This window comes from Podarcis cretensis (genome assembly GCF_951804945.1).
Source record: "Podarcis cretensis genome assembly, chromosome: 12".
Taxonomy (NCBI): Eukaryota; Metazoa; Chordata; class Lepidosauria; order Squamata; family Lacertidae; genus Podarcis; species Podarcis cretensis.
In genome coordinates, this window is record NC_137181.1 from 3,779,572 (window position 1) to 3,802,864 (window position 23,293).

Sequence of the window (23,293 nt, forward strand, 5' to 3'; positions counted from 1 at the left end):
TGGTAACTTCATCCAGCAGAGCTCTACTGCTACTGAAGGCAAATCAGCATACAGTGGTGCCTCGCAAGACAAAATTAATCCGTTCCGTGAGGCTCTTCGTATAGCGGTTTTTTCGTCTTGCGAAGCAAGCCCATTGACAGCTTAGCGGATTAGCGCTATTAGCGGTTTAGCGGCTTTTAGCGATCAGCTGATAAGCGGCTTAGGAAAAGGGGGGGGGGAAGGGGGAAAAACCTGCAGGAACTTGCAAGACATTTTGTCTTGCGAAGCAAGCCCATAGGGAAATTCGTTTTGCGAAGCGCCTCCAAAACGGAAAACCCTTTCGTCTAGCGGGTTTTCCGTCTTGCGAGGCGTTCGTCTTGCGGGGCACCACTGTACAGTAGAACCTCGGTTTACCTTACTCTCGGGTAACGTAAGCTTCGGGTTGCGAAAGCGGCAAACCCAGAAGTATTTTTCCGGGTTTCGCTGCTCGCTCATGCGCAGAACAGGCACCTCCAGTTGCGGAAACCTCGGGATCCGTCCGGAGCTCCGGAACGGATCCCGTCCGTGACTAGAGGTTCCACTGTAATGGTCACAAATCCAATACCTTCAGGATTGGCCCTGTCCAAGAGAAATCCAGTTGCAGCAGACTTAACTTAAACTTACAATTACTTGTAATAAGTCTAAACCATGGGTAGGCAAACTAAGTCCCGGGGGCTGGAGGATCTGGCCCAATTGCCTTCTAAATCTGGCCCATGGACGGTCCAGGAATCAGCGTGTTTTTACATGAGTGGAATGTGTGCTTATATTTAAAATGCATCTCTGGGTTATTTGTGGGGCCTGCCTGGTGTTTTTACATGAGTAGAATGTGTCCTTTTATTTAAAATGCATCTCTGGGTATTTGTGAGGCATAGAAGTTCGTTCATCTCCCCCCCCCCCCAAAAAAAAAATATATAGTCCGGCCCCCCACAAGGTCTGAGGGACAGTGGACCGGCCCCCTGCTGAAAAGTTTGCTGACCCCTGGTCTAAACATTAACACGAAGCATACTATGTACAGAACACCACACCAGAAGGGAAAGAGATAGAAAGAGAAAGTGTGAAACTCTGGCTCCTTCTGGCCTCACTAATATGACCTTGACAGAAAGATAACAGAGCCAGTTTCCTCCAGCTGTACTCAACTTCTCTGAAGGAATAACCCAAACATCATGAACCTTCTGCTTCTTTCACACAGAGAAACTTCCAGCACTCTCTTGAATTAATCAGAACAGGAAAAAACTCTACACATCAGATCAATACTTTCTGCACTAAGAAATCCAAACTGACAGGGAGAAGGGTCCATTTCCTCTCTGGGACGTAGCTTAAATCTTGTTTCAAACCTTATAAACTCACCAGCCCAGAAGGTATTGCTCAGCATCGTCTTTTAATGATTTCCAGTCTTCACAGGATTGGCTTTGGGGTGTACTTTTGGACTAACGATTAAGTTCGATCCCAGAGCAGGGAGATCGGGATAGCATGCCGGATTGTACTGCTCTTTTGTGGCTGTTTGAACCCCTGGCTGAGCTAAGTTTCACTCCAATGCCACTGGTGCCAGGGGTGCGTTCTCCTTGGCTATTTAAAAGAAAAAAACGTTTTCTATAAATAGCTATCGCCCGTGTTGGTTTGGTTATAAATAGGCTTCTCTCTCGGGGTCTATCGATAATTGCCTCGGCCGCTGACACCCTTGATATTTCTCACTTTGTTGGCCTGGATTTCTCTTTCCAAATGTCCCTTTTCTGTGCTCATTAGTAAGCCAGGCCTGTGTGTGAAACGAGGCTTGACCCATTTACCCGGGTCCTCCTGACTTTCCCAGTCGTCCTTGAAGGTGGGAGAGACCGGCAAAGTCTGGAAATTCATCATTCATTCCTCTTTGCGAAGGTTGCCTGTCCCTTCTACGGCCTCTGAACCGCTAACGGACTCTGGAGCAAGAACATTTCTCCTTTTGTGGGACGCGGGGACAGTCTAGGAAAATCTTTTAGCCAACCCAGCTGTCTGTTTGGAGAAGGGCTCCCTGGGAGACCACTTGCTTTGCATGCAGAAGGCAGTAAATCACATAAAGTAAATTATTAGAAAAAAACAACACAGGATCTGCACAGGAGTGCCAGGCCTAATGAGCACAGCAAATCTTCTTCCATGATATCAATTGTTGTCGGTTAGTCGTTTAGTCGTGTCCACCTCTTCGTGACCCCCTGGACCAGAGCACTTCAAGCACTCCTGTCTTCCACTGCCTCCCGCTGTTTGATCAAACTCATGCTGGTAGCTTGGAGAACACTGTCCCACCATCTCGTCCTCTGTCGTCCCCTTCTCCTTGTGCCCTCCATCTTTCCCAACATCAGGGTCTTTTCCAGGGAGTCTTCTCTTCTCATGAGGTGGCCCAAGTACTGGAGCCTCAGTTTCAGGATCTGTCCTTCCCGTGAGCACTCAGGGTTGATTTCCTTAAGAATGGAGAGGTTTGATCTTCTTGCAGTCCATGGGACTCTCAAGAGTCTCCTCCAGCACCATAATTCAATAGCATCCATTCTTCGGCAATCAGCCTTCTTTATGGTCCAGCTCTCACTTCCATACATCACTACTGGGAAAACCATAGCTTGAACTATAGGGACCTTTGTCGGCAAGGTGATGTCTCTGCTTTTTAAGATGCTGTCTAGGTTTGTCATTGCTTTTCTCCCAAGAAGCAGGCGTCTTTTAATTTTGTGACTGCCGTCACCATCTGCAGTGATCATGGAGCCCAATAAAGTAAAATCTCTTACTGCCTCCATTTCTTCCCCTTCTATTTGCCAGGAGGTGATGGGCCCAGTGGTCATGATCTTCGTTTTTTTGATGTTGAGCTTCAGACCATATTTTGCTCTCTCCTCTCTCAGATCAATTACAGTAATCTAATAAAAGCCACATTATCACAATACTGACTTACAATACAATTAAAAGAGCCAGTTATTAAAAGTCCAAATTAAACTATTTTAGGTGAGTTCCTGTGTGCTGGATTTCAGGGTGCCAAATTCTTATTCCTTTCTGCTTCTGTAATCTTGATTAATCCAATTACAACCGTTCTGTTCTTGCTCCTTCGTTCAGCAGCCACTGGTTTCTTGACTTTCGTTTGTAATTACACATTTAATGAATTTTATTTCTGCAAGAGGAGCTTGCATCCTATAAAATTTCCTGTGTGAGGTGTTTATTTTCCATTTGTTTCTTCTTTCTTCTCTCTCTGCTCTCAAGGGCTGAAATTTCGGCTGCATCACACATGCCATCTTTGTCATTATGGCAACAGCAAATTCTGCTGTGCGGGCGTGGGGGGTGAGCACTCTGCACATGCTCAGGTGCTTACTAAATGACTGTGTGGAGGAGATCTCGGGTGCAGCTAGCAGCAGAAAAGCTCAGTTCTGGCTGGGAGGGACTGATGGGAGCAGTAGTCGAAAAACACCTGGAGGGCACCAGGTTGGCAAAGGCCTGAGTTAGTGAGTCTTAATGTTAGTTTGCAAGGGACGCAGGTGGCGTTGTGGGTTAAACCACAGAGCCTAGGACTTTAAGATCAGAAGGTCGGCAGTTCGAATCCCCGTGACGGGGTGAGCTCCCGTTGCTCGGTCCCTGCTCCTGCCAACCTAGCAGTTCGAAAGCACATCAAAGTGCAAGTAAATAAATAGGTGCCGCTCCGGCGGGGAGGTAAACGGTGTTTCCGTGCGCTGCTCTGGTTCGCCAGAAGCGGCTTAGTCATGCTGGCCACATGACCCGGAAGCTATACACCGGCTCCCTCGGCCAATAAAGCGAGATGAGTGCCGCAACCCCAGAGTCAGCCACGACTGGACCTAATGGGCAGGGGTCCCTTTACCTTTACCTTCAATGTTAGTATTGGTCCTGCTCAGTAGCCTTTCTCAACCTGTGGCTCCCCAGATGTTGTTGGACTACACCTCCCATCACCCCTAGCTAGCAAGGCCCAGAGCTCAGGGATGATGGGAGTTGTAGTCCAACAACATCTGGGGACCCACAGGTTGAGAACCGCTGCAATACACATTGTCCGTCTTCTTATGTAAACCGTTTAACTGGTCAGTTCTTGGAACAATTAAGAATGGGAGTGGCGCTTTTGCGAAGTGCTGACTTAGCCGTGCCAGAAAATCTTTCCAAGAAGCCTGTTTGATCAGCGGCAGGTGCCAACGCTGAGAGCACATTTAGCAAGTTTGCCTTTTAAGCGTCGCTGTACGAAGAAATGAGAAAATCTGAAATTGTTGACGGACCCGGTATGGTTGCAAAACCAACAAATTATTGGGGGTCAAGACTGGAATATTTTGGAGAGAGAGAGAAAGAGAAACTAATTTCCCTTCCTTAATAAATCATTCAGAATCCCCAAGCATAATCATTCCTGTTCTTTTCAGAATGATTTTTATGGGGCCTCTTCCAACTCTACAGTTCTTACTATTCCATATGTATCCAACTGCAGGGATTGAGCCAGAATGACCCCCTCCTGTGCAGCAACGTAGAGAGATCTGAATCTGGGTCGTACAACGAGCCCTTGAGCGAGACTCGAACTCGGGACATGCCCTGCGCTGCTTTGTCCTAATGCAAATGTTAGTTCTGGAAGCCTGACATGCAAGCCTCTCTTTTCCCTTTGGCTGAGAAAAGCAGGGCAGATGTAAGGCTGTGAAAAGCCGCTTGTGCAATTTTCCCTTGGGATTCGCTGCAGCCAGAGTATTCCCGCTGTGTCCTTTTCTTCTGTTTATTAAGTTTTTCCTTTGGAGAAATAAGAAGCAGCTCTCGCCCTGGAGCGGCAGTTCCTGGCTAGGCGGGACATTCATAATTTTGCACATTTATATACAGTGGTACCTTGGTTCTCAAACACCTTGGTGCTCAAACAACTTGGAACCCAAACACTGCAAACCCAGAAGTAAGTGTTCTAGTTTGCAGACTTTTTCAGAAGCCGAACGTGCTCCGTTTTGAGTGTTAACACTTCCAATTTGAGTGCCACACTTTAGTTTTAAGTGTTACGCTGCGGCCTGTCTATTTTTGCTATTTATTTTGCGTTTTTGTGGCTCTTTTTTTTCCTTTTTGTGTGGAACCCAGTTCAGCTACTGATTGATTGTGTGACTGCAGTACGTTGTTTATTGCTTTCATTTTATGAATCAGTGGTCTTGTTAGATTGTAAAATTAATGTTAAATTGCTATTTTGGGGGTTGTTCTTAAAAGTCTGGAACGGATTAATCCATTTTGCATTGCTTTCTATGGGAGAGTGTGCTTTGGTTTTGGAACGGTAGTCTCGTAATCGGGGGAACCGGGTTCACATCTCCGCTCCTTTACCTGCAGCTGCTGGGTGACCTTGGGCCAGTCACACTTCTTTGAAGTCTCTCAGCCCCACTCACCTCACAGAGTGTTTGTTGTGGGGGAGGAAGGGAAGGGAGATTGTGAGCCGCTTTGAGACTCCTTCGGGTAGTGATAAAGGGGGATATCAAATCCAAACTTTGCTGCTTCTTCTTCCCTGTGGCCCGGGCCCTCCAAGATGTTTTTGTTTGAAGACCATAAGGTCCTCCGTGGGACATTAATTAAACATTAAAAACTTCCCCCAAACAGGGCTGCCTTCAGATGTCTTCTAAAAATCTTGTGGTAGTTTTTCTCTTTGACATCTGGTGGGAGGGAGTTCCACAGGGCGGGCGCCACCACCGAGAAGGCCCTCTGCCTGGTTCCCTGTAACCTCACTTCTCGCAATGAGGGAACCGCCAGAAGGCCCTTGGAGCTGAACCTCAGTGTCCGGGCAGAACGATGGGGGTGGAGACACTCCTTCAGGCTGAGGCCGTTCAGGTCTTTAAAGGTCAGCACCAATACTTTGAATTGTGCTTGGAAACGTACTGGGAGCCAGTGTAGATCTTTCTACTCCAACCCCATGCAATGCAGGAATATGTAAGGTAAAGGGACCCCTGACCATTAGGTCCGGTCGTGGCCGACTCTGGGGTTGTGGCGCTCATCTTGCTTTACTGGCCGAGGGAGCCGGCGTACAGCTTCCGGGTCATGTTGCCAACAGGACTAAGCCGCTTCTGGCGAACCAGAGCAGCGCACGGAAACGCCGTTTACCTTCCCGCCAGAGTGGTACCTATTTATCTACTTGCACTTTGACGTGCTTTTGAACTGCTAGGTTGGCAGGAGCAGGGACCGAGCAACGGGAGCTCACCCCGTCGTCGCGGGGATTCGAACCACCGGCCTTCTGATCGACAAGTCCTAGGCTCTGTGGTTTAACCCACAGCGCCACCCGCGTCCCTGTAGCCTCCCCTTATTACATGGATGGGCTTTGAGCTCCACAACCAACGGAGCCATCCCTGGTGTTCTGATGGGACTCCCCTCTCTCCTTCCCTGACGTAGGCTACGACTTTGCTGCCGTCCTGGAGTGGTTTGCTGAGCGGGTGGACCGTATCATCCTCCTCTTTGACGCCCACAAGCTGGACATCTCGGACGAGTTCTCCGAGGTCATCAAAGCCCTGAAGAACCACGAGGACAAAATGAGGGTGGTGCTCAACAAGGCCGACCAGATTGAGACCCAGCAACTGATGAGGGTCTACGGGGCGCTCATGTGGTCGCTGGGGAAGATCGTCAACACGCCCGAGGTGATCAGGGTCTACATCGGCTCCTTCTGGTCTCACCCGCTCCTCATCCCCGATAACCGCAAGCTCTTCGAGGCAGAAGAGCAGGATCTCTTCAGGGATATCCAAAGCTTGCCCCGAAATGCAGCCCTTCGGAAACTGAACGACCTCATTAAGCGGGCAAGGCTAGCCAAGGTGAATGTCTGTCTGTCTGTCTGTCTCTCTCTTCCCAGTGGCCTGTTCCTTTTTTATTTTTTATTTTTTTATTCAAAATTATAACAACATATTATCCAAAAACATATCATCCTTGTTTCCCCCCCCCCCATTTTTCCTTCCTCCCCCACCACAAAACCCCCCCACCCCCTGACTTCCCTCAGTTCCAGTCTTTGGTTTCTCTAAGAATGCTGTTTCCTGCATGTTACACAGTTGTATAGATCCTCAAACTATTTAGCTGATTATTATCAATAAAAGGTTTGTGAATGTTTATTCACAACCTGCCAAGGAGTCCAGTTTGCTTTGTTGCGTCTTCAGATACTTTGTGAAAGGTTCCCATTCATCCTTAAAGTCACAGTTATCCTTGACTTGTATGTCAGTTTTGCCAGTTCTGCATAGTCCATCAATTTTTCTTGCCATGATTCTTTAGTTGGGGTTTCTTCAGTCTTCCATCCTTGTGCTACCAGAACTCTCGCGGCCGTTGTTGCATACATGAAGATGTTTTTCAATCCTGAAGGGATTTTTGGAAGCAGGTGCACAAGGAAAGCTTTTTTCTGCACACTTGTTCAGTCCCAGAGAATAGCCCAGCTTTCCTCAAACTTGGGTCCCCCGGCTGCTGTTGGACTACAACTCCCATCTCCCCTAGCTTCCAGGACCCAGTCGTCATTGATGATGGGAGTTGTAGTCCGGCAGCAGCCGCAGGACCCACATTTGAGAAAGGCCTCCTCTAAGCACCACATCACACTGGCTCTGGTTATACAGTGGGACATCGGTTTCCCAACGTAATCCGTTCCGGAAGACCATTCAGCTTCTGAAAGGTTTGAAAACCGAGGCGGTCTGCAAATTTACAGAAAAAATTGAGAAAAATTCAGTGGTACCTCAATGGAAGCCATTCTACTTCCGAGGCGCGTTCAAAAACAGAAGCATTTACTTCCAGGGCTTCGGTGTTCGAGTTCCAAAACATTCGTCAACAGAGACGTTCAAAAAATGAGGTACCATTGTAATTTTGCAGTTACAGGCTGCTTTCTACCACTTTTTTCTGTTTGTCCTAGTCATGAAACTCAGGATAGCTTGACTTAAGGGACTGTGCTGCTCTCAAAGCACCCAGGAAATGTCACGACGGAACGAGTATTTTGAAACGGAGTGTTGCAAGGCATCTGTTTCGTCCTGCGTCCTGCTCAGAAACATGCAAAATAAAATAAAATTCAACTCTGTCTACCTGAGAACCAGTGTGACGTAGTGCAGCCTTCGCTAACCAGAGGGCTTCCAGATATTTTGGATCGCAGATCCCATCAGTCCCATAAAAAGATGGTTTGGGAGGGAGAAGAGTCGGTGGAGGAAGATTGGAAGAAATTTAAAGACTATTTACAGAAACATTGTAAAATTAATGAATGTTAGAAGGATGTTGGAATGAAGTTATGTGGTTTTAGCAGAAATGTTATAAGGGTTTAGGAAAAAATAGACTGTTAATTGGTGAAAGGAGGGAAAGTAAAGTTACATCATATTGAGATAAATTACAGAACAAAAATTGGAAAAGATGGAAAGGATTTGCTGAAATAGTTAACCGAATTAGAATACAAAAAAGGGAGGTGTGAGGAGGTCAAGAAAACAAGCAAATGAAAGATATGGGAAGATGTTTTTTTTTTCCTTTTCTTCTTTTTTTCCTTATTGTGATGTGTTGTTTTGTTTTTGTTTAATATGGTCTTTTTATTTTTGCTTTTCGTAACCCTTAAATTTTTTAATACATATTATTTTAAAAAAAGATGGTTTGGGGAAGATGCTCAACATACCTGAGATTATCGGGGACCCAGGTTTGAGGAAAAACTGGGCTAGAGAGCCAGAGTAGGACCTGGGAGACAAGAGACAAATCCTGACTCAGCTGTGAAGCTCATTGGGTGAGCTGCTGTCTCTTAGCCTAATTTATCCACAGCTGTCAAGTGTCCCTTATTTGGCGGGACAGTCCCTTATCCAGGCGCCATGTCCCGCCGCTGTCCCTTATTGATGAGGCTTCATTTGGCTGCTGGCTGGGCTTTCTGCCTTTGGCTCAGAGGGGCTCAGAAGTTGAACATACCTGTGCCCGGAAAATCCCTTATTTTGGCTGCTGATCCCTTATTTTCAAATCTGAAAATGACCGCTATGAATCTACCTCGTGGGGTCATTGGGATTAAATGGGAAAGAGGGTATCACCTTGAGCTCTTTGCAGAAATAGAGGAGAATATTTGGGCAGAAGGGATGGAGAATCAGATGAGAATGAGGTGTTGTTGTCTAAAAAAACACAAAATATTTAGAAGAACAACTTTATTATTACGGTCACAGGTCACTTCATAAAACACAACAGGGATACATCGAAATGCAATTGGGTATAACAGAGACAATTCAGATAGAGCGGCAGTTAAAAAAATATATTAAATATTGGTCACTAAATATAACCTAAAATTATCATTTAGAACCTAAATCATTTTGGTAGCATAGCTTGTTCCCTAAGTTTTATGGCAGTCGCAAAGTATTTACACCTCCCTTCTGTTATGTCCTTAGGTCCACGCCTACATCATTAGCTCCCTTAAGAAGGAAATGCCCTCGGTGTTTGGGAAAGACAACAAGAAGAAAGAGCTCGTGAACAATTTGGGCGAGATCTACGGGCGCATCGAGCGGGAGCATCAGATTTCGCCGGGAGACTTCCCCAATCTGAAGAAGATGCAGGTGAGTGCCAGGAAAAACAAAGCACATCTGAGAACCGGGACGGAAAACTCCTCAGTTTCACTTGCACAGAGGGAGGTCTGAGGCAAAGATGAACTTTGCTGCCCACCTTGGCTAGAACGTTCCGGTTTGGAAGGAATGCTTTCGGCCAGAAGTTAAATCTCATTTTCAGTTCAGATTATTTTTCTGGGGGTGGGGTGGGGAGAACAGCCTGCCTTCTAAATTTCAGATTAATCATAGAATTGTAGAGTTCAAAATTGGTGACCCCTAAGGTCCTCTAGTCCAGTGCAGGAATCTCAACTGAAGCATCTGTAATAGATGACCATCCCACCTCTGCATTAAAATCTCCAAGGAAAGAGAGTCCATTGGGGGAAGTCCCATCCTACTGTCAAACGGCGATTGCTGTCAAAAAGCTCTTCCTAACCTTGAGTTGGAATCACCTTTCTTGTAATTTTAATCCACCGTCGTAATCAGAATTATATTTCATACCCCACCCATCTGACTGGGTTTCCCCAGCCTCTCTGGGCAGCTTCCGACATAATAAAAACGCAGCAATACGTCAAACGTTAAAAGCTTCCCAATACAGGGCTGCCTTCAGAAGTCTTCTAAAAGTCGTGTAGTTATTTATCTCCTTGACATCTGCTGGGAGGCTGTTTCACAGGGAGGGGGCCACCACCGAGAAGGCCCTGTAACTTCACTTCTCTCAGGGAGGGAACCACCAGAAGGCCCTCGGAGCTGGAGCTCAGTGTCTGGGCTGAACAATGGGGGTGGAGACGCTCCTTTAGGTTTAATGGGCCAAAGCCATTTAGGGCATTAAAAGTCAACTCCATCGACAGCCCTCCAGATATTTGAAGATGGCTATCCTTTCACCTCCCAGTTTCCTCTTCCAGGCTAAACGTACCCAGCTCCCTCGACCATTCCTCATAAGGCCGTTGTTCTCAAAGGGTGTGGCACATCACAGTGGTGTGGTCGGATGTGATGGCAATTGTGGCAGGAAGATTCAAGGACAATCAAAGAAGCGTTAAAACGTTTCAGTGTAGTATAGTATCAAAATAATTTGGGGGGATACTCAACCAGAACTCGGACGCAGGTGGCGCTGTGGGTTAAACCACAGAGCCTAGGACTTGCCGATCAGAAGGTCGGCGGTTCGAATCCCTGCAATGGGGTGAGCTCCCGTTGCTCGGTCCCTGCTCCTGCCAACCTAGCAGTTCGAAAGCACGTCAAAGTGCAAGTAGATAAATAGGTACCGCTCCGGCGGGAAGGTAAATGGCGTTTCCGTGCACTGCTCTGGTTCGCCAGAAGTGGCTTAGTGATGCTGGCCACATGACCCGGAAGCTGTACGCCGGCTCCCTCAGTCAATTAAGCGAGATGAGCGCCGCAACCCCAAAGTCGGCCACGACTGGACCTAATGGTCAGGGGTCCTTTTACCTTTACAACCAGAACTAGTATCCAGGCCTCTCTTCAAGAGCGTTGGCCATTCTTCTGTGCTTCTCTGCAACATATTGTCGTGAAAAGGGATTTCCAACTCTGACAAATAGGAAAGATCAGTTTGTCTCAAGTCAGACCTAATAGAATTGAGATTACGCTGCAAAGGCCAGTTCACACCTTTCATTAAATCTTCCAGGTATGGATAGGTATATTTTCAAAACCAAGCACTGCTAGGAGTTGTTTCCCCTCCTCCAACCAAATGTATTTCTTGCCAATTTAAAAATCAGTGTGGCAAATTTTTATTCTGAAGGGAAAACGTTTGAGAGCTACTTCTCAGGAGGCTTGGTTATAATAAATAATAACAATAAAATTTTATTTGCCGTATTTTTCGCCCTATAGGACGCACTTTTTCCCCTCCAAAAATGAAGGGGAAATGTGTGTGCATCCTATGGGGCGAATGCAGGCTTTCGCTGAAGCCTGGAGAGCGAGAGGCGTCGGTGCGCACCGACGTCTCTCGCTCTCCAGGCTCCAGGAAGCTTTGCGCAAACCTTTCACACCCGGGCGGCAGCCGGGAGCACGGGGTGCCCTTTGGAGGATGCCCCATGCTTTGCGCAGGTGCCCGCAAGCCTTGCGCACCGGGGGGGCGCATGGGGCGCCCTGAAACAGAGGGCTCCCCATGCTGCGGACAGTAGCCTGCCACCCGACGCGCGGGGCGCCCTGAAGCAGAGCGCCCCTCGCGCCAGGCAGACATCAGCCAGCCCCACAAGCTCGGGGGACAGCGGGGAGGCGCAGCACCGCCATCCCACTGTTCCCCGACCTGGTTTTGGGGGGGAAATAAAGGAAATAAATTTTTCCTTTATTTCCCCCCAAAAAAAGTAAGTGCGTCCTAATGGGACGGAGCGTCCTATGGGACGAAAAATACGGTATATCCCACCTTCCCCAGCCAAAGCGGCTAACGACAGTAAAAATAGCACAGTTTACATAAAATCACAGTCAGTTAATTGAAATACATTCTAAAATCAATTGAGAGTCAAATTAATGGCAACCATTGGGCTAGAGTTCTGTGAGGATTACAGAAGGAGAGAAGGGGTCAGACTGTGCCATGGCCAAAGGACTGGTGGAACAGCTCTGTCTTGCAGGCCATGCGGAAAGATGTCAAGTCCCGCAGGGCCCTAGTCTCTTGGGACAGAGCGTTCTGCCAGATCGGGGCCACGGCCAAAAAAGCCCTGGCTCTGGTTGAGGCCAGCCTAACCTCCCTGTGGCCCGGGATCTCCAAGATGTTCTTATTTGAAGACCGTAAGGTCCTCCGTGGGACATACCAGGAGAGGCGGTCCTGTAGGTACGAGGGTCCTAGGCCGTATAGGGCTTTGAAGGTTAAAACCAGCACCTTGAACCTGATCCTGTACTCCACCGGGAGCCAGTGCAGCTGGTATAGCACCAGGTGAATGTGATCCCGCAGCGAGGACCCCGTAAGGAGTCTTGCCGCGGCATTCTGCACCCGCTGGAGTTTCTGGGTCAATCTCAAGGGCAGCCCCACGTAGAGCGAGTTACAATAATCCAGTCTGGAGGTGACCGTCGTGTGGATCACAGTGGCCAGGTCAGGGTGAGAGAGGTAAGGAGCCAACTGCTTAGCTTGGCGGAGATGAAAAAATGCCGCCTTTGTTATAGCTGCAATCTGCTCCTCCATGGAAAGGGAGGTGTCGAAGATTACACCCAAATTCTTAACAGACGGTGCTGGCACTAATTGCGCCCCACAGGAGATGGGAGTTGCCCCCCAATCCCATATCGTCCCGACCCAGCCAAAGGTGATTGCGGTCCCCTCTCTTAACGCTGAATTGCCCATCGCTCTGTCTTTCAGGAGCAGCTACAGGGCCAAGACTTCAGTAAGTTCCAGCCTTTGAAGAGCAAACTGCTGGATGCCGTTGAGGATATGCTAGCCAGTGACATCGCCCAGCTGATGGTTCTGGTGCGCCAGGAGGAGTCCCAGCGGCCCGTTCAGATGGTGAAAGGGGGCGCCTTCGAGGGCACCCTTCACGGCCCCTTTGGGCACGGCTACGGCGAGGGCGCCGGCGAAGGGATTGACGACGCCAACTGGGTGGTGGCCAGGGACAAGCCCATGTACGACGAGATCTTCTACACGCTTTCGCCGGTGGACGGGAAGATCACTGGGGCCAACGCCAAGAAGGAGATGGTGAGGTCCAAGCTGCCGAACACTGTCTTGGGCAAGATCTGGAAACTGTCAGACATTGACAAAGACGGGATGCTTGACGACGAGGAGTTTGCTTTGGCCAACCACCTCATCAAAGTCAAGTTGGAAGGCCATGAGTTGCCGAACGAGCTCCCGTCTCACCTCATCCCTCCGTCGAAGAGGAAACTGACAGAGTGAGAGGGTGGCGGGAAGGAATTGTGGGGTGTTGGGTGGGTGGGTAAATCAAATATACCTAATTGAGATGCGGAGCTGTCTTCTGGCTTCCAATAATGTCCAGGCGTGGTGATGAACCTGGCGCAATATTTTGGAGCAGGCGTAAGGAACCTTTGGCCTTCCAGATGTTGTCGAACTGCAACCCCCTGGTTACGTGAAACGTATTCAATAAACACACAAGATGTAACCGGCTGTACGTTTGAAAACATAATATACAGTGGTGCCCTGCAAGACGAACGCCTCGCAAGACGGAAAACCCACTAGATGAAAGGGTTTTCCGTTTTGGAGGCGCTTCGCAAAACGAATTTCCCTATGGGCTTGCTTCGCAAGACGAAAATGTCTTGTGAGTTCCGGCGGGGTTTTTTCCCTCCCCCCCCCCTTTTCCTAAGCCCTAAGCCGCTTATCAGCTGATCCGCTAAAAGCCGCTAAACCGCTAATAGCGCTAATCCGCTAAGCTGTCAATAGGCTTGCTTCGCAAGACGAAAAAACCGCTATACGAAGAGCCTCACGGAACGGATTAATTTCGTCTTGCGAGGCACCACTGTATACCGTATTTTTTGCTCTATAAGACTCACTTTTTCCCTCCTAAAAACTAAGGGGAAATGTGTGTGCGTCTTATGGAGCGAATGCAGGCTGCGCAGCTATCCCAGAAGCCAGGAACAGCAAGAGGGATTGCTGCTTTCACTGTGTAGCGATCCCTCTTGTTCTGGCTTCTGAGATTCAGAATATTTTTTTTCTTGTTTTCCTCCCCCAAAAACTAGGTGTGTTTTGTGGTCTGGTGAGTCTTAAGAGCGAAAAATACGGTATTCAGTAAACATGCAATATATAACCAGGTGTATATTTGAAAAAATAATATATACTATTCATTGTATTGAATTGTAGATTTCAACAGTTCAACGAGAAAAAAGTAGAAGACCCAGTGGATCAGTTCATTCTCTAATCAGTTTATGCATAAGGTCCATATATGTGAAAGTGTCTATTCCACCTGTCTGTTCATAGAGTCCAACAATCCACACGAAAGATTGTTGCAGTTCCACAGAATCTTTTCACAGGGTCTAAGACGAGGATTTCCAGAATATTAGCCTTGTTTCACCATCCTAGGCTTCATCAGTAGTACAAACTCTAGATAATGCATAAAAATACAATAAAAACCGTCAACAACCATACATACCATATATGATCTCACAGGGCAGTGGATTTTATAGCATAGTAGTAGCTGCTGTAAGCAGTAACTTTTACAGAGTTATATGGACAAGCACAATACTGACTCGAGTAACAGGTGTTGGCAATCAACAGATACAAAAATTTCTTTCTTAAAGTGACCCATATGGCACAGCAGAAGTAAAACAAACTTAATCCATACTCAGATGTTATACATATAAACAGTAGTGCACCTCATACAAAAATGTAATCAAATATCAGATCTAAAGTACTATGCTATAAGATCCACTGTCCTGTGATATCATATGTGGTATGTACGGTTGTTGACGGTTTTTATATTATTTTTGCTGTAAAAATGTGTGAGATTACGATGTCGTATTTATTTGCATTACCTAGAGTTTGTACTACTGATGAAGCTTCTACTTTTTTCATTGAACTTTATGAGCTACTTCTGTTGAAATCTACAATTCAATACAATGAATAGTATATATTGTTTTTTCCAACGCCAACGTACAGCCGGTTACATCTTGTGTGTTTATTGAACTGCAACCCCCAGCAGCGAGCATGGCCAGCGGCCAGGGATGGTGGGGGTTGCAGTTAGAATCGTAGAACTGTGGAGTTGGAAGAGGAATCATAGCTAAAGCATTCCTGACAGATGACCGTCCAAACTCTGTTTCAGAGTCTCCAGTGAAGGACAGCCGAACACTTTCTGAGGGAGGCCATTCCACTATAGAACAGCTGTCACTGTCAGAAAGTCCTTCTTGATGTTTAGTCAGAATCTCCTTGTAATTTGAATCCATTGTTTGGGGTCCTGATCTCAGGAGCAGCAGAAAACAAGCTTGCTCCCTCTTCCATGGGACAGCCCTTGAGATATTTGAAGATGGCTCTCATATCTCTTCTTTTCCATCCCTGGCTCCTTCAACCGTTCCTCATCAGGCATGGCTTCCAGTCCCTTGATTATCCTCTCCACATACTCCAGCTCAGGGGTCGGCAAACTAAGGCCCGCGGGCTGGATCAGGCCCAGTTGCCTTCAGGATCCGGCCCACAAACTGTCCGTGGATTGGCGTGGGGATTCTGTTCGGGCTGCGCCATTCCATTCCCCCCCACCATTCCATCCCCCCCCCCCACAACGCTCCTCCTCCCTCCCTCCCTCCTCCCGGTTTCTCCCTGCCCTGCCTAGAGGAGGAAGGGAGCTGGCTGAGTGCCATTTTAAGCAGCCCCTCTCCGGAGCCAGCCCTTTCGCGCCGCTCATCTTCCCCCCCGCCACCGCCGCCCTAATGCTCCTGTGGGCCAGAGAGCTCACTCGGCCTACTCACGAGAAGCGGCGGCGGCAGCCCCTGGGAGGTAAGCGCAGCGGCTGGGGCTGGAGGTGGGGGGTGAGGAGGAGGACTGTTTGCCCCCCTCACCCCTTCTTCCAGCTCCCCCTACCAGTGACGCTTCTCTTTTCCCCCAAAAAAAATTTCAAACAAACATACATCTTAATTGTACTTAATCCAATCTTAGTAACATTGTTAAGTGACTTCCTCAAATCCCTCTGGCTGAATTTCAGTGTATATCATTGTAACAGCTTTCCAAAACCAATTTTCTCATAAAATTAACTTAATCACTTAACATCTTTCTTTCTTTTCATTTTAACTTTAAACATGTTATTCTCTAACAATATATATTTAAATCCTAAGCCTGTCTGATATTTGCAAATTTTTCCAATTAAGTTATCTTAACATATTTAACTAAATACAGTGGTACCTCTGGTTACATACTTAATTCGTTCCGGAGGACCATTCTTAACCTGAAACTGTTCTTAACCTGAAACACCACTTTATCTAATGGGACCTCCTGCTGCTGCCACGCCGCCGGAGCACGATTTCTGTTCTCATCCTGAAGCAAAGTTCTTAACCCGAGGTAATAATTCTGGGTTAGTGGAGTCTGTAACCTGAAGCGTATGTAACCCAAGGTACCACTGTAGTCTTTGAATTTCATCCATTCCTCCTGGTACTCCTCCTCCTTCTGGTCGCGGACTCTTCCGGTCAGGTCGGCTAGCTCCGAAAAGTCCATCATCTTCATCTGCCATTCCTTCACTGTTGGGACTTCTTGTGTTTTCCAGTTCTTGGCTAACAAAATTCTAGCAGCAGTTGTGGCAAACAAAAACAATCTAACATCTTTCTTGGGCAATTCCAGACCTGTTATTCCAAGAAGAGAGGCCTCTGGCAGTGACGCTTCTCTGGCCGGCCACAAGGTCTGAGGAACAGTGGACCAGCCCGCGGCTAAAAAATTTTTGCTGACCCCTGCCCCAGCTTGTCAGTATCCTTAAACTCTGGCACCCAGAACCGGACACTGGACTCTGGTGCAGGAACATCTGGAGGGCCAAAGGTTTCCCATGCCTGCCGTAAAATGTTCAGTACTCCGTTCTCACCCCAGTATGCAATTAACTCTTCCCTAGTGACCTCCTGGCTTCCTGACGATAATGTCTTAATAAGAACAAAGTGGTGTGAATGAATGAATCCTTAGTAGGCTGTGATTGGGGTTGAGCTTCTGTCATTATTCATTGTCGGATGTTCCTCTTGACTTTGGCCCTAACGCTTTCGAGTAAAGCATCAGAATCGCCTGCGGGTCCCAATCCAAGGTTCCCTTTCAGTGCTTCCAAAGGCGGCTTCTCATGTGCAATTGCCCATCTTATGGGCAGATTGAAAACCTGCCACATTTTCCCATTTCTTTTTCGGTCTGGTTTTTCCCACAGAAAATCCATTAAGAGCAGAATAGCAATGCAATCTCCTTTGCAGGGGGTGGGGATCTCGCTGCAGTAGGGGGGGTGAGGAGTTGCCCCCGGAGATGGATGACACGTTGGAGAGCCCCGCCCCCTTTTTCTATTGGTCCGCTGTGAATTTCCTGTTCCAGAGCCATTTCCTGTCCTTCACCGAAACTCTTGTCCCCTTCATTAACCACTTCCTGAACTGAAGATATTTCCACCTTCAGTTTAGCTAATAATTAGTAGGCTGCATTGAAAGTGGCAGGGCTTACTTCCGAGTAAGCACTGTAAAGTTAGTCCTCTAAACCTGTGCTGTAGGCACTCCTTAAATATATATATTTTGGGGGGCGTTTTTTTGCAATTGCACTATGGAAAATCAATGCAGCTTAGAAGCAATGAAGATCAAGCTGGTATATTTCCTAGCTGGGCTGTGAAACTTACCAGGCTGAATTCTGGAACTGGTTGGGCTGGGTTGTCTGATGAGATCTACTCTTGAAATTGAGAGCTGGGCATTCTCTGGCGAAATCCTTGCAACCTGCATCTCAGTCGTTCACTCAGAAATCAGTTTAGATGCAGTTTGCTTACCCTGTAATACGTGAGACGTAACCGGCTGTGTTCTTAGATAAATAAGATATACTATTCATAGAATCAAATTGTAAATTTCAACAGAAGTAACTCATAAAGTTCAACCAACAAAGCAGAAGACCCAGTGGATCGGATCATTCTATAGTCAGTTCATGCATAAGGTCCATCTGTGTAATGGTGTCCATTCCACTTGTCTGTTCATAAAGTCCAAACCATCTACATGAAAGGTTGTTGTTGTTGTTTAGTCGTTTAGTTGTCCCCGACTCTTCGTGACCCCATGGACCAGAGCACACCAGGCACTCTGAAAGGTTATTACAGATCCACAAAATCCGTTCACAAAGTCTAAGACAAGGATTTCTGGAATATTGGTTTTGTTTTGCCGTCCTGGGCTTCATCAGTAGTTAAAGCTCTAAGTAATGCAAATAAATACAATAACATGATCTCACACATTTTATGGACAGGTGTGAGTTACTTCTGTTGAAATCTACAATTTGATACTATGAATAAAAGGACCCCTGACCATTAGGTCCAGTTGTGGCCGACTCTGGGGTTGCGGCGCTCATCTCGCTTTATTGGCCGAGGGAGCCGATGTACAGCTTCTGGGTCATGTGGCCTGCATGACTAAGCCGCTTCTGGCGAACCAGAGCAGCGCACAGAAACGCCATTTACCTTCCCGCCGAAGCGGTACCTATTGATCTACTTGCAGTTTTATGTGCTTTCGAACTGCTAGGTTGGCAGGAGCAGGGAGCTCACCCCATCGCAGGGATTCGAACCGCCAACCTTCTGATCGGCAAGTCCTAGGCTCTGTGGTTTAACCCACAGCGCCACCCGTGTCCCAATACTATGAATAGTATATCTTATTTATCTAAGAACACAGCCGGTTACGCCTCATGTGTTTATTGAGGTTGCTTTATGTGACCATAGGTTGGTTTGTTGTTACCCTGTAATACAGGCGGCCTTTTAAAAACAAAACTAGAGCTGCTTTAACTATTATTATTTTTGCGATTTCCCTCCCAACAACCGTAACTAAGCAAGGGTGCCCAAAATGCCGCTGAAAACACCCGCTTTGAAATGTCTGGAGAAGAGAGTGGGTGGGCATGGCCAGTGAGTAGTGGGGAAATGTCAGCTGGCAGAGGTGCCCACCTGGCTCCGCCATGCCCACTGGGTGAATGCAAGATGCACACGCACCTTGACTCTTGAGATGTGGGTGACCAATGGCAATTCTGCTCGTAGTTTTCAGTGGAAGAGCAATTATTGGAAGCCATGAGAGCCTTCTGTATTGGAACACCCTTAGATGACAAATACCTCTGGGTGAGACTGGTGCTTCAAAGACACACGTGGATCTGAACTATTTATGTTCAGCAGTCTTCAACGTTCAGTCTTCCTGCCTGTTGTCTGTCTTCTTAATCTTTATTGAGTACACGTGGTGCAAATCTGTACACAGAATACAGTGGTGCCCCGCAAGACGAATGCCTCGCAAGACGGAAAACTCACTAGACGAAAGGGTTTTCCGTTTTGGAGGTGCTTCGCAAAACGAATTTCCTATGGGCTTGCTTCGCAAGACGAAAATGTCTTGCGAGTTCCTGCGGGTTTTTCCCCCTCCCCCCCTTTTTCTAAGCCGATAAGCCGCTAAAAGCCGCTAAACCGCTAATAGCGCTAATCCGCAAAGCCGTCAATGGGCTTGCTTCGCAAGACGAAAAAACCGCTAGACGAAGAGACTCGCGGAACGGATTCTTTTCGTCTTGCGAGGCACCACTGTAACTCTGCAAAAGGCGAACAGTGGGCCTGTGTTAGCCGTAGGAAACTTCCCCTGGTCGCTTGCATTTTCTTGTAAGACCTCGGCCGAAGGTGTTGTGTTAAGACTTTTGATGTTTTAGGAATTCCGGGTTCCAAAGGTCATTCCGGTGAACGCTGCACAGGATTTGCAAGCTCTGCCAGGATCATCGTGCGATGCAAATCTGAGAATGGTCGGCTTTGCACATAAGAACATAGCAGAGCAGGCAAAAGTTTTGATCTCCAGTATCTTCAACCCAAGCTCGAAAGCCTTGTCTGAAAGACTGGAGAGCTTTTGGACAAGCGTCAACAGTGCAGAGTTGGCTGGTGTTCTTCAACCGTTGGGTTCCCACTTCCCAGATGTCCTGGGACTACAACGTCCATCATCCACGGCCAGGTTAACGGACGGTCATGGACGATGGGAGTTGTAGTCCATCAACATCTGGGGACCCAACGGTTGAAGGAACACTGGAATGATGGCAGATATGGAGTCCAGCAATGGCTGGAGGGCTCCACTCCCTTGGTTTTTAATCCTACAAGTTTAGTTCCTTGCATGGAAAAGATGGCAGCATCAGAAGTGGGGGGATAACTAAAGGATTTGTGGCTGGAGCAAGCTATTGCTGCATTTAGTACTCTTGAAACAAAGGAGGTGGTTTGCACATTTTTCCGAGTGCTTCTTCCACTGTGGTTGGACTTAATTTTGCTCAGTGTTTCTGTTTCACCACAGATATGTTTGTGCACAATAAAAATGGCGAATCTGTAGAATGCCCTGGTATTTCGTCATTTGCACGGTCCGTTGGCGAGAGAGGCTGGGGGCACACGACACAAGGATGGCCCTGCCCGGGAGCACTTAACCCAACAGTTACATCCGCCACCCCAACTCTCGCCTTCCATTTTCATCTCTAAAATACCGTATTTTTTGCTCTATAAGACTCACATTCTCCCTCCTAAAAAGTAAGGGGAAATGTGTGTGCGTCTTATGGAGCGAATGCAGGCTGCGCAGCTGTCACAGAAGCCAGAACAGCAAGAGGGATTGCTGCTTTCGCTGCGCAGCGATCCCTCTTGCTGTTCTGGCTTCTGAGATTCAGAATTTTTTTTCTCTTGTTTTCCTCCTCCAAAAACTAGGTGCGTCTCATGGTCTGGTGCGTCTTATAGAGCGAAAAATACGGTAATTGTCCTGAACCTTATTCAGACTGGAGAGACTGAGCCAAACTGTTTCCTGCTGGTCTTCCTCTTCCCTCGGTCCAAATCACGCCTCTTTCGCTGACCCCGTCTTTTTTGCTGATGTCGAGAGTGAGATGAACTGTCCTCGTTGCTTTACGTTTTGTTGAACTTCGACTGTGACCTGAGAAAGGGGGGGGGCGGTGGGAGACAGAGCCCAGGACAGGTATAACTTATTTTATATCTCTTTTGTTAATATTATATAGAGAAATATATATTCTGTGTGTGTAAAAAAAACCAAAAAACATTCTTATCGCAGTGCATTTACCATGTGTTTTTTTTTTAAATAAAATCACTTAACCTTTCTTCTCCCCCCGTTGTACATACATCCTAAAACATCATTAAAAATGAAGACTTGGATCTGTTTCTTTGGGTGTCACCTTGTTATCGATGGAGCTGGGAGTGTTTCGAAACCCGTCCCCCCCCCCCATCTGAACTTTTGTTCCTACAGGCTAAGCAAACCATTCTTTACCCAAAACTAATCTGGGCAGGTGCCAGCAATTGGTCTTGTACCAAAATCTGCATTCCAAATCTACATTGATGCTTGGAAACCAGTTGATAAAGAAAATGGAAGGGGAACACACACACACACACACACACACACACACACACACACACACACGGTTGTTGTTGGCAGCTGTCTGTCTTGAGAGACGATGGGTGAAGTCAAAACTGCTGCGGTAGCAGCACCAAAATGACCTCTCCGGGTTGCAAACCTGGGCAGAATGCGGCAGCCAGGTGACTGTAGAATGCGGCTGCCGAGACTGTATAATACTGTAAAGATCTATGTTGGCTCCCAGTACGTTTCCGAGCACAATTCAAAGTGTTGGTGCTCGCCTTTAAAGCCCTAAATGGCCTTGGTCCAGTATACCTGAAGGAGGGTCTCCACCCCCATCATTCACTGAGGTCCAGCTCCGAGAGCCTTCTGGCGGTTCCCTCACTGCGAGAAGCCAAGTTACAGGGAACCAGGCAGAGGGCCTTCTCGGTGGTGGCACCTGCCCTGTGGTACGCCCTCCCACTAGATGTCAAAAGGATAAACAACTACCTGACATTCAGAAGACATCTGAAGGCAGTCCTGTTTAGGGAATTTTTTAATGTTTGATGTTTGCTGAGTTTTTATTACGTTAGAAGCCACCCAGAGCAGCTGGGGAACCCTAGCCAGATGGTGAAGGAAAAGGAACCCCTGACCATTAGGTCCAGTCGTGACCGACTCTGGGGTTGCGGCGCTCATCTCGCTTTATTGGCCGAGGGAGCCGGCGTACAGCTTCCGGGTCATGTGGCCAGCAGGACTAAGCTGCTTCTGGCAAACCAGAGCAGCGCACGGAAACGCCGTTTACCTTCCCGCCGGAGTGGTACCTATTTATCTACTTGCACTTTGACGTGCTTTCGAACTGCTAGGTGGGCAGGAGCAGGGACCGAGCAACGGGAGCTCACCCCATCGCGGGGATTTGAACCGCCGACCTTCTGATTGGCAAGTCCCAGGCTCTGTGGTTTAACCCGCCTGGGTATAAATAATAAAATTATTATTATTGGGGTTCTGGGTTGCTGAGGCGACAAGACCTGCCCCCCCCCCTGTCGTGCTGATGTGGTCCAAAGGCACCATCCAACCAGCTTAGGGACTCCACTCCAGATTTGTGTAGCAAGAGAACTCTCTTCCTCTTTGTTTCCAGGGTGTTGTGTTCAGAAACACTGATGCCTCTAGGCAGAGCATAGCTTACATGGCTAGGAGCCATCGCTAGCCCTCTCCTCCATGAATGTGTCCAATCCTCCTTTAAAGCCATCTAGGTTGGTGATCACTGTCTCCTGTGGCAATGAGTTCCACAGTTTAACTACACATTGCGCGAAGAAGGGCTTTGTTTTATCTGAGAGTTCTCAAGTGCGGGTAACCATCGTCTTCTTGTGTGAGCAGCAGTTTGGCTGCTGGCCCAGGCAGGAATAATATAATATAATATAATATAATATAATATAATATAATATAATATAATATAATATAATATAATAATAATTTATTATTTCTACCCCGCCCATCTGGCTGGGTTTCCCCAGCCACTCTGGGCAGCTTCCAACAAAACACTAAAATGCAATAACCTATTAAACATTAAGAGCTTCCCTAAACAGGGCTGCCTTCAGATGTCTTCTAAAAGTCTGGTAGTTATTTTTCTCTTTGACATCTGGTGGGAGGGTGTTCCACAGGGCAGGCGCCACCACCGAGAAGGCCCTCTGCCTGGTTCCCTGTAACTTGGCTTCTCGCAATGAGGGAACCACCAGAAGGCCCTCGGAGCTGGACCTCGGTGTCCGGGCAGAACGGTGGGGGTGGAGACGCTCCTTCAGGTATACTGGACCGAGGCCGTTTAGGGCTTTCAAGGTCAGCACCAACACTTTGAATTGTGCTCGGAAACGTACTGGGAGCCAGTGTAGGTCTTTTAAGACGGGTGTTATGTGGTCTTGGCGGCCGCTCCCAGTCCCCAGTCTAGCTGCCGC

At 47.6% G+C, this 23,293-nt stretch overlaps 1 protein-coding gene and 1 long non-coding RNA gene across 2 annotated transcripts in view; both read left to right on the forward strand.

Moving 5' to 3' along the window:
- LOC307199175 (EH domain-containing protein 3) overlaps window positions 1–13,699 on the forward strand; it is a 35,114-nt gene extending 21,415 nt beyond the window's left edge. The window contains exons 4-6 of the mRNA XM_079946908.1: window positions 6,349–6,761; window positions 9,315–9,479; window positions 12,763–13,699. Coding sequence (XP_079803034.1) covers window positions 6,349–6,761; window positions 9,315–9,479; window positions 12,763–13,290 — 1,106 coding nt within the window. The 3' untranslated portion in view covers window positions 13,291–13,699. The remainder of the gene's footprint in view (window positions 1–6,348; window positions 6,762–9,314; window positions 9,480–12,762) is intronic.
- Window positions 13,700–17,920: 4,221 nt separating this feature from the next.
- Window positions 17,921–21,093, forward strand: LOC307199344. Its single transcript, XR_013831907.1, has 2 exons — window positions 17,921–18,045; window positions 18,127–21,093. It is a non-coding gene; the product is annotated as an uncharacterized lncRNA (long non-coding RNA).
- The last annotated feature ends 2,200 nt before the right edge of the window (window positions 21,094–23,293 follow it).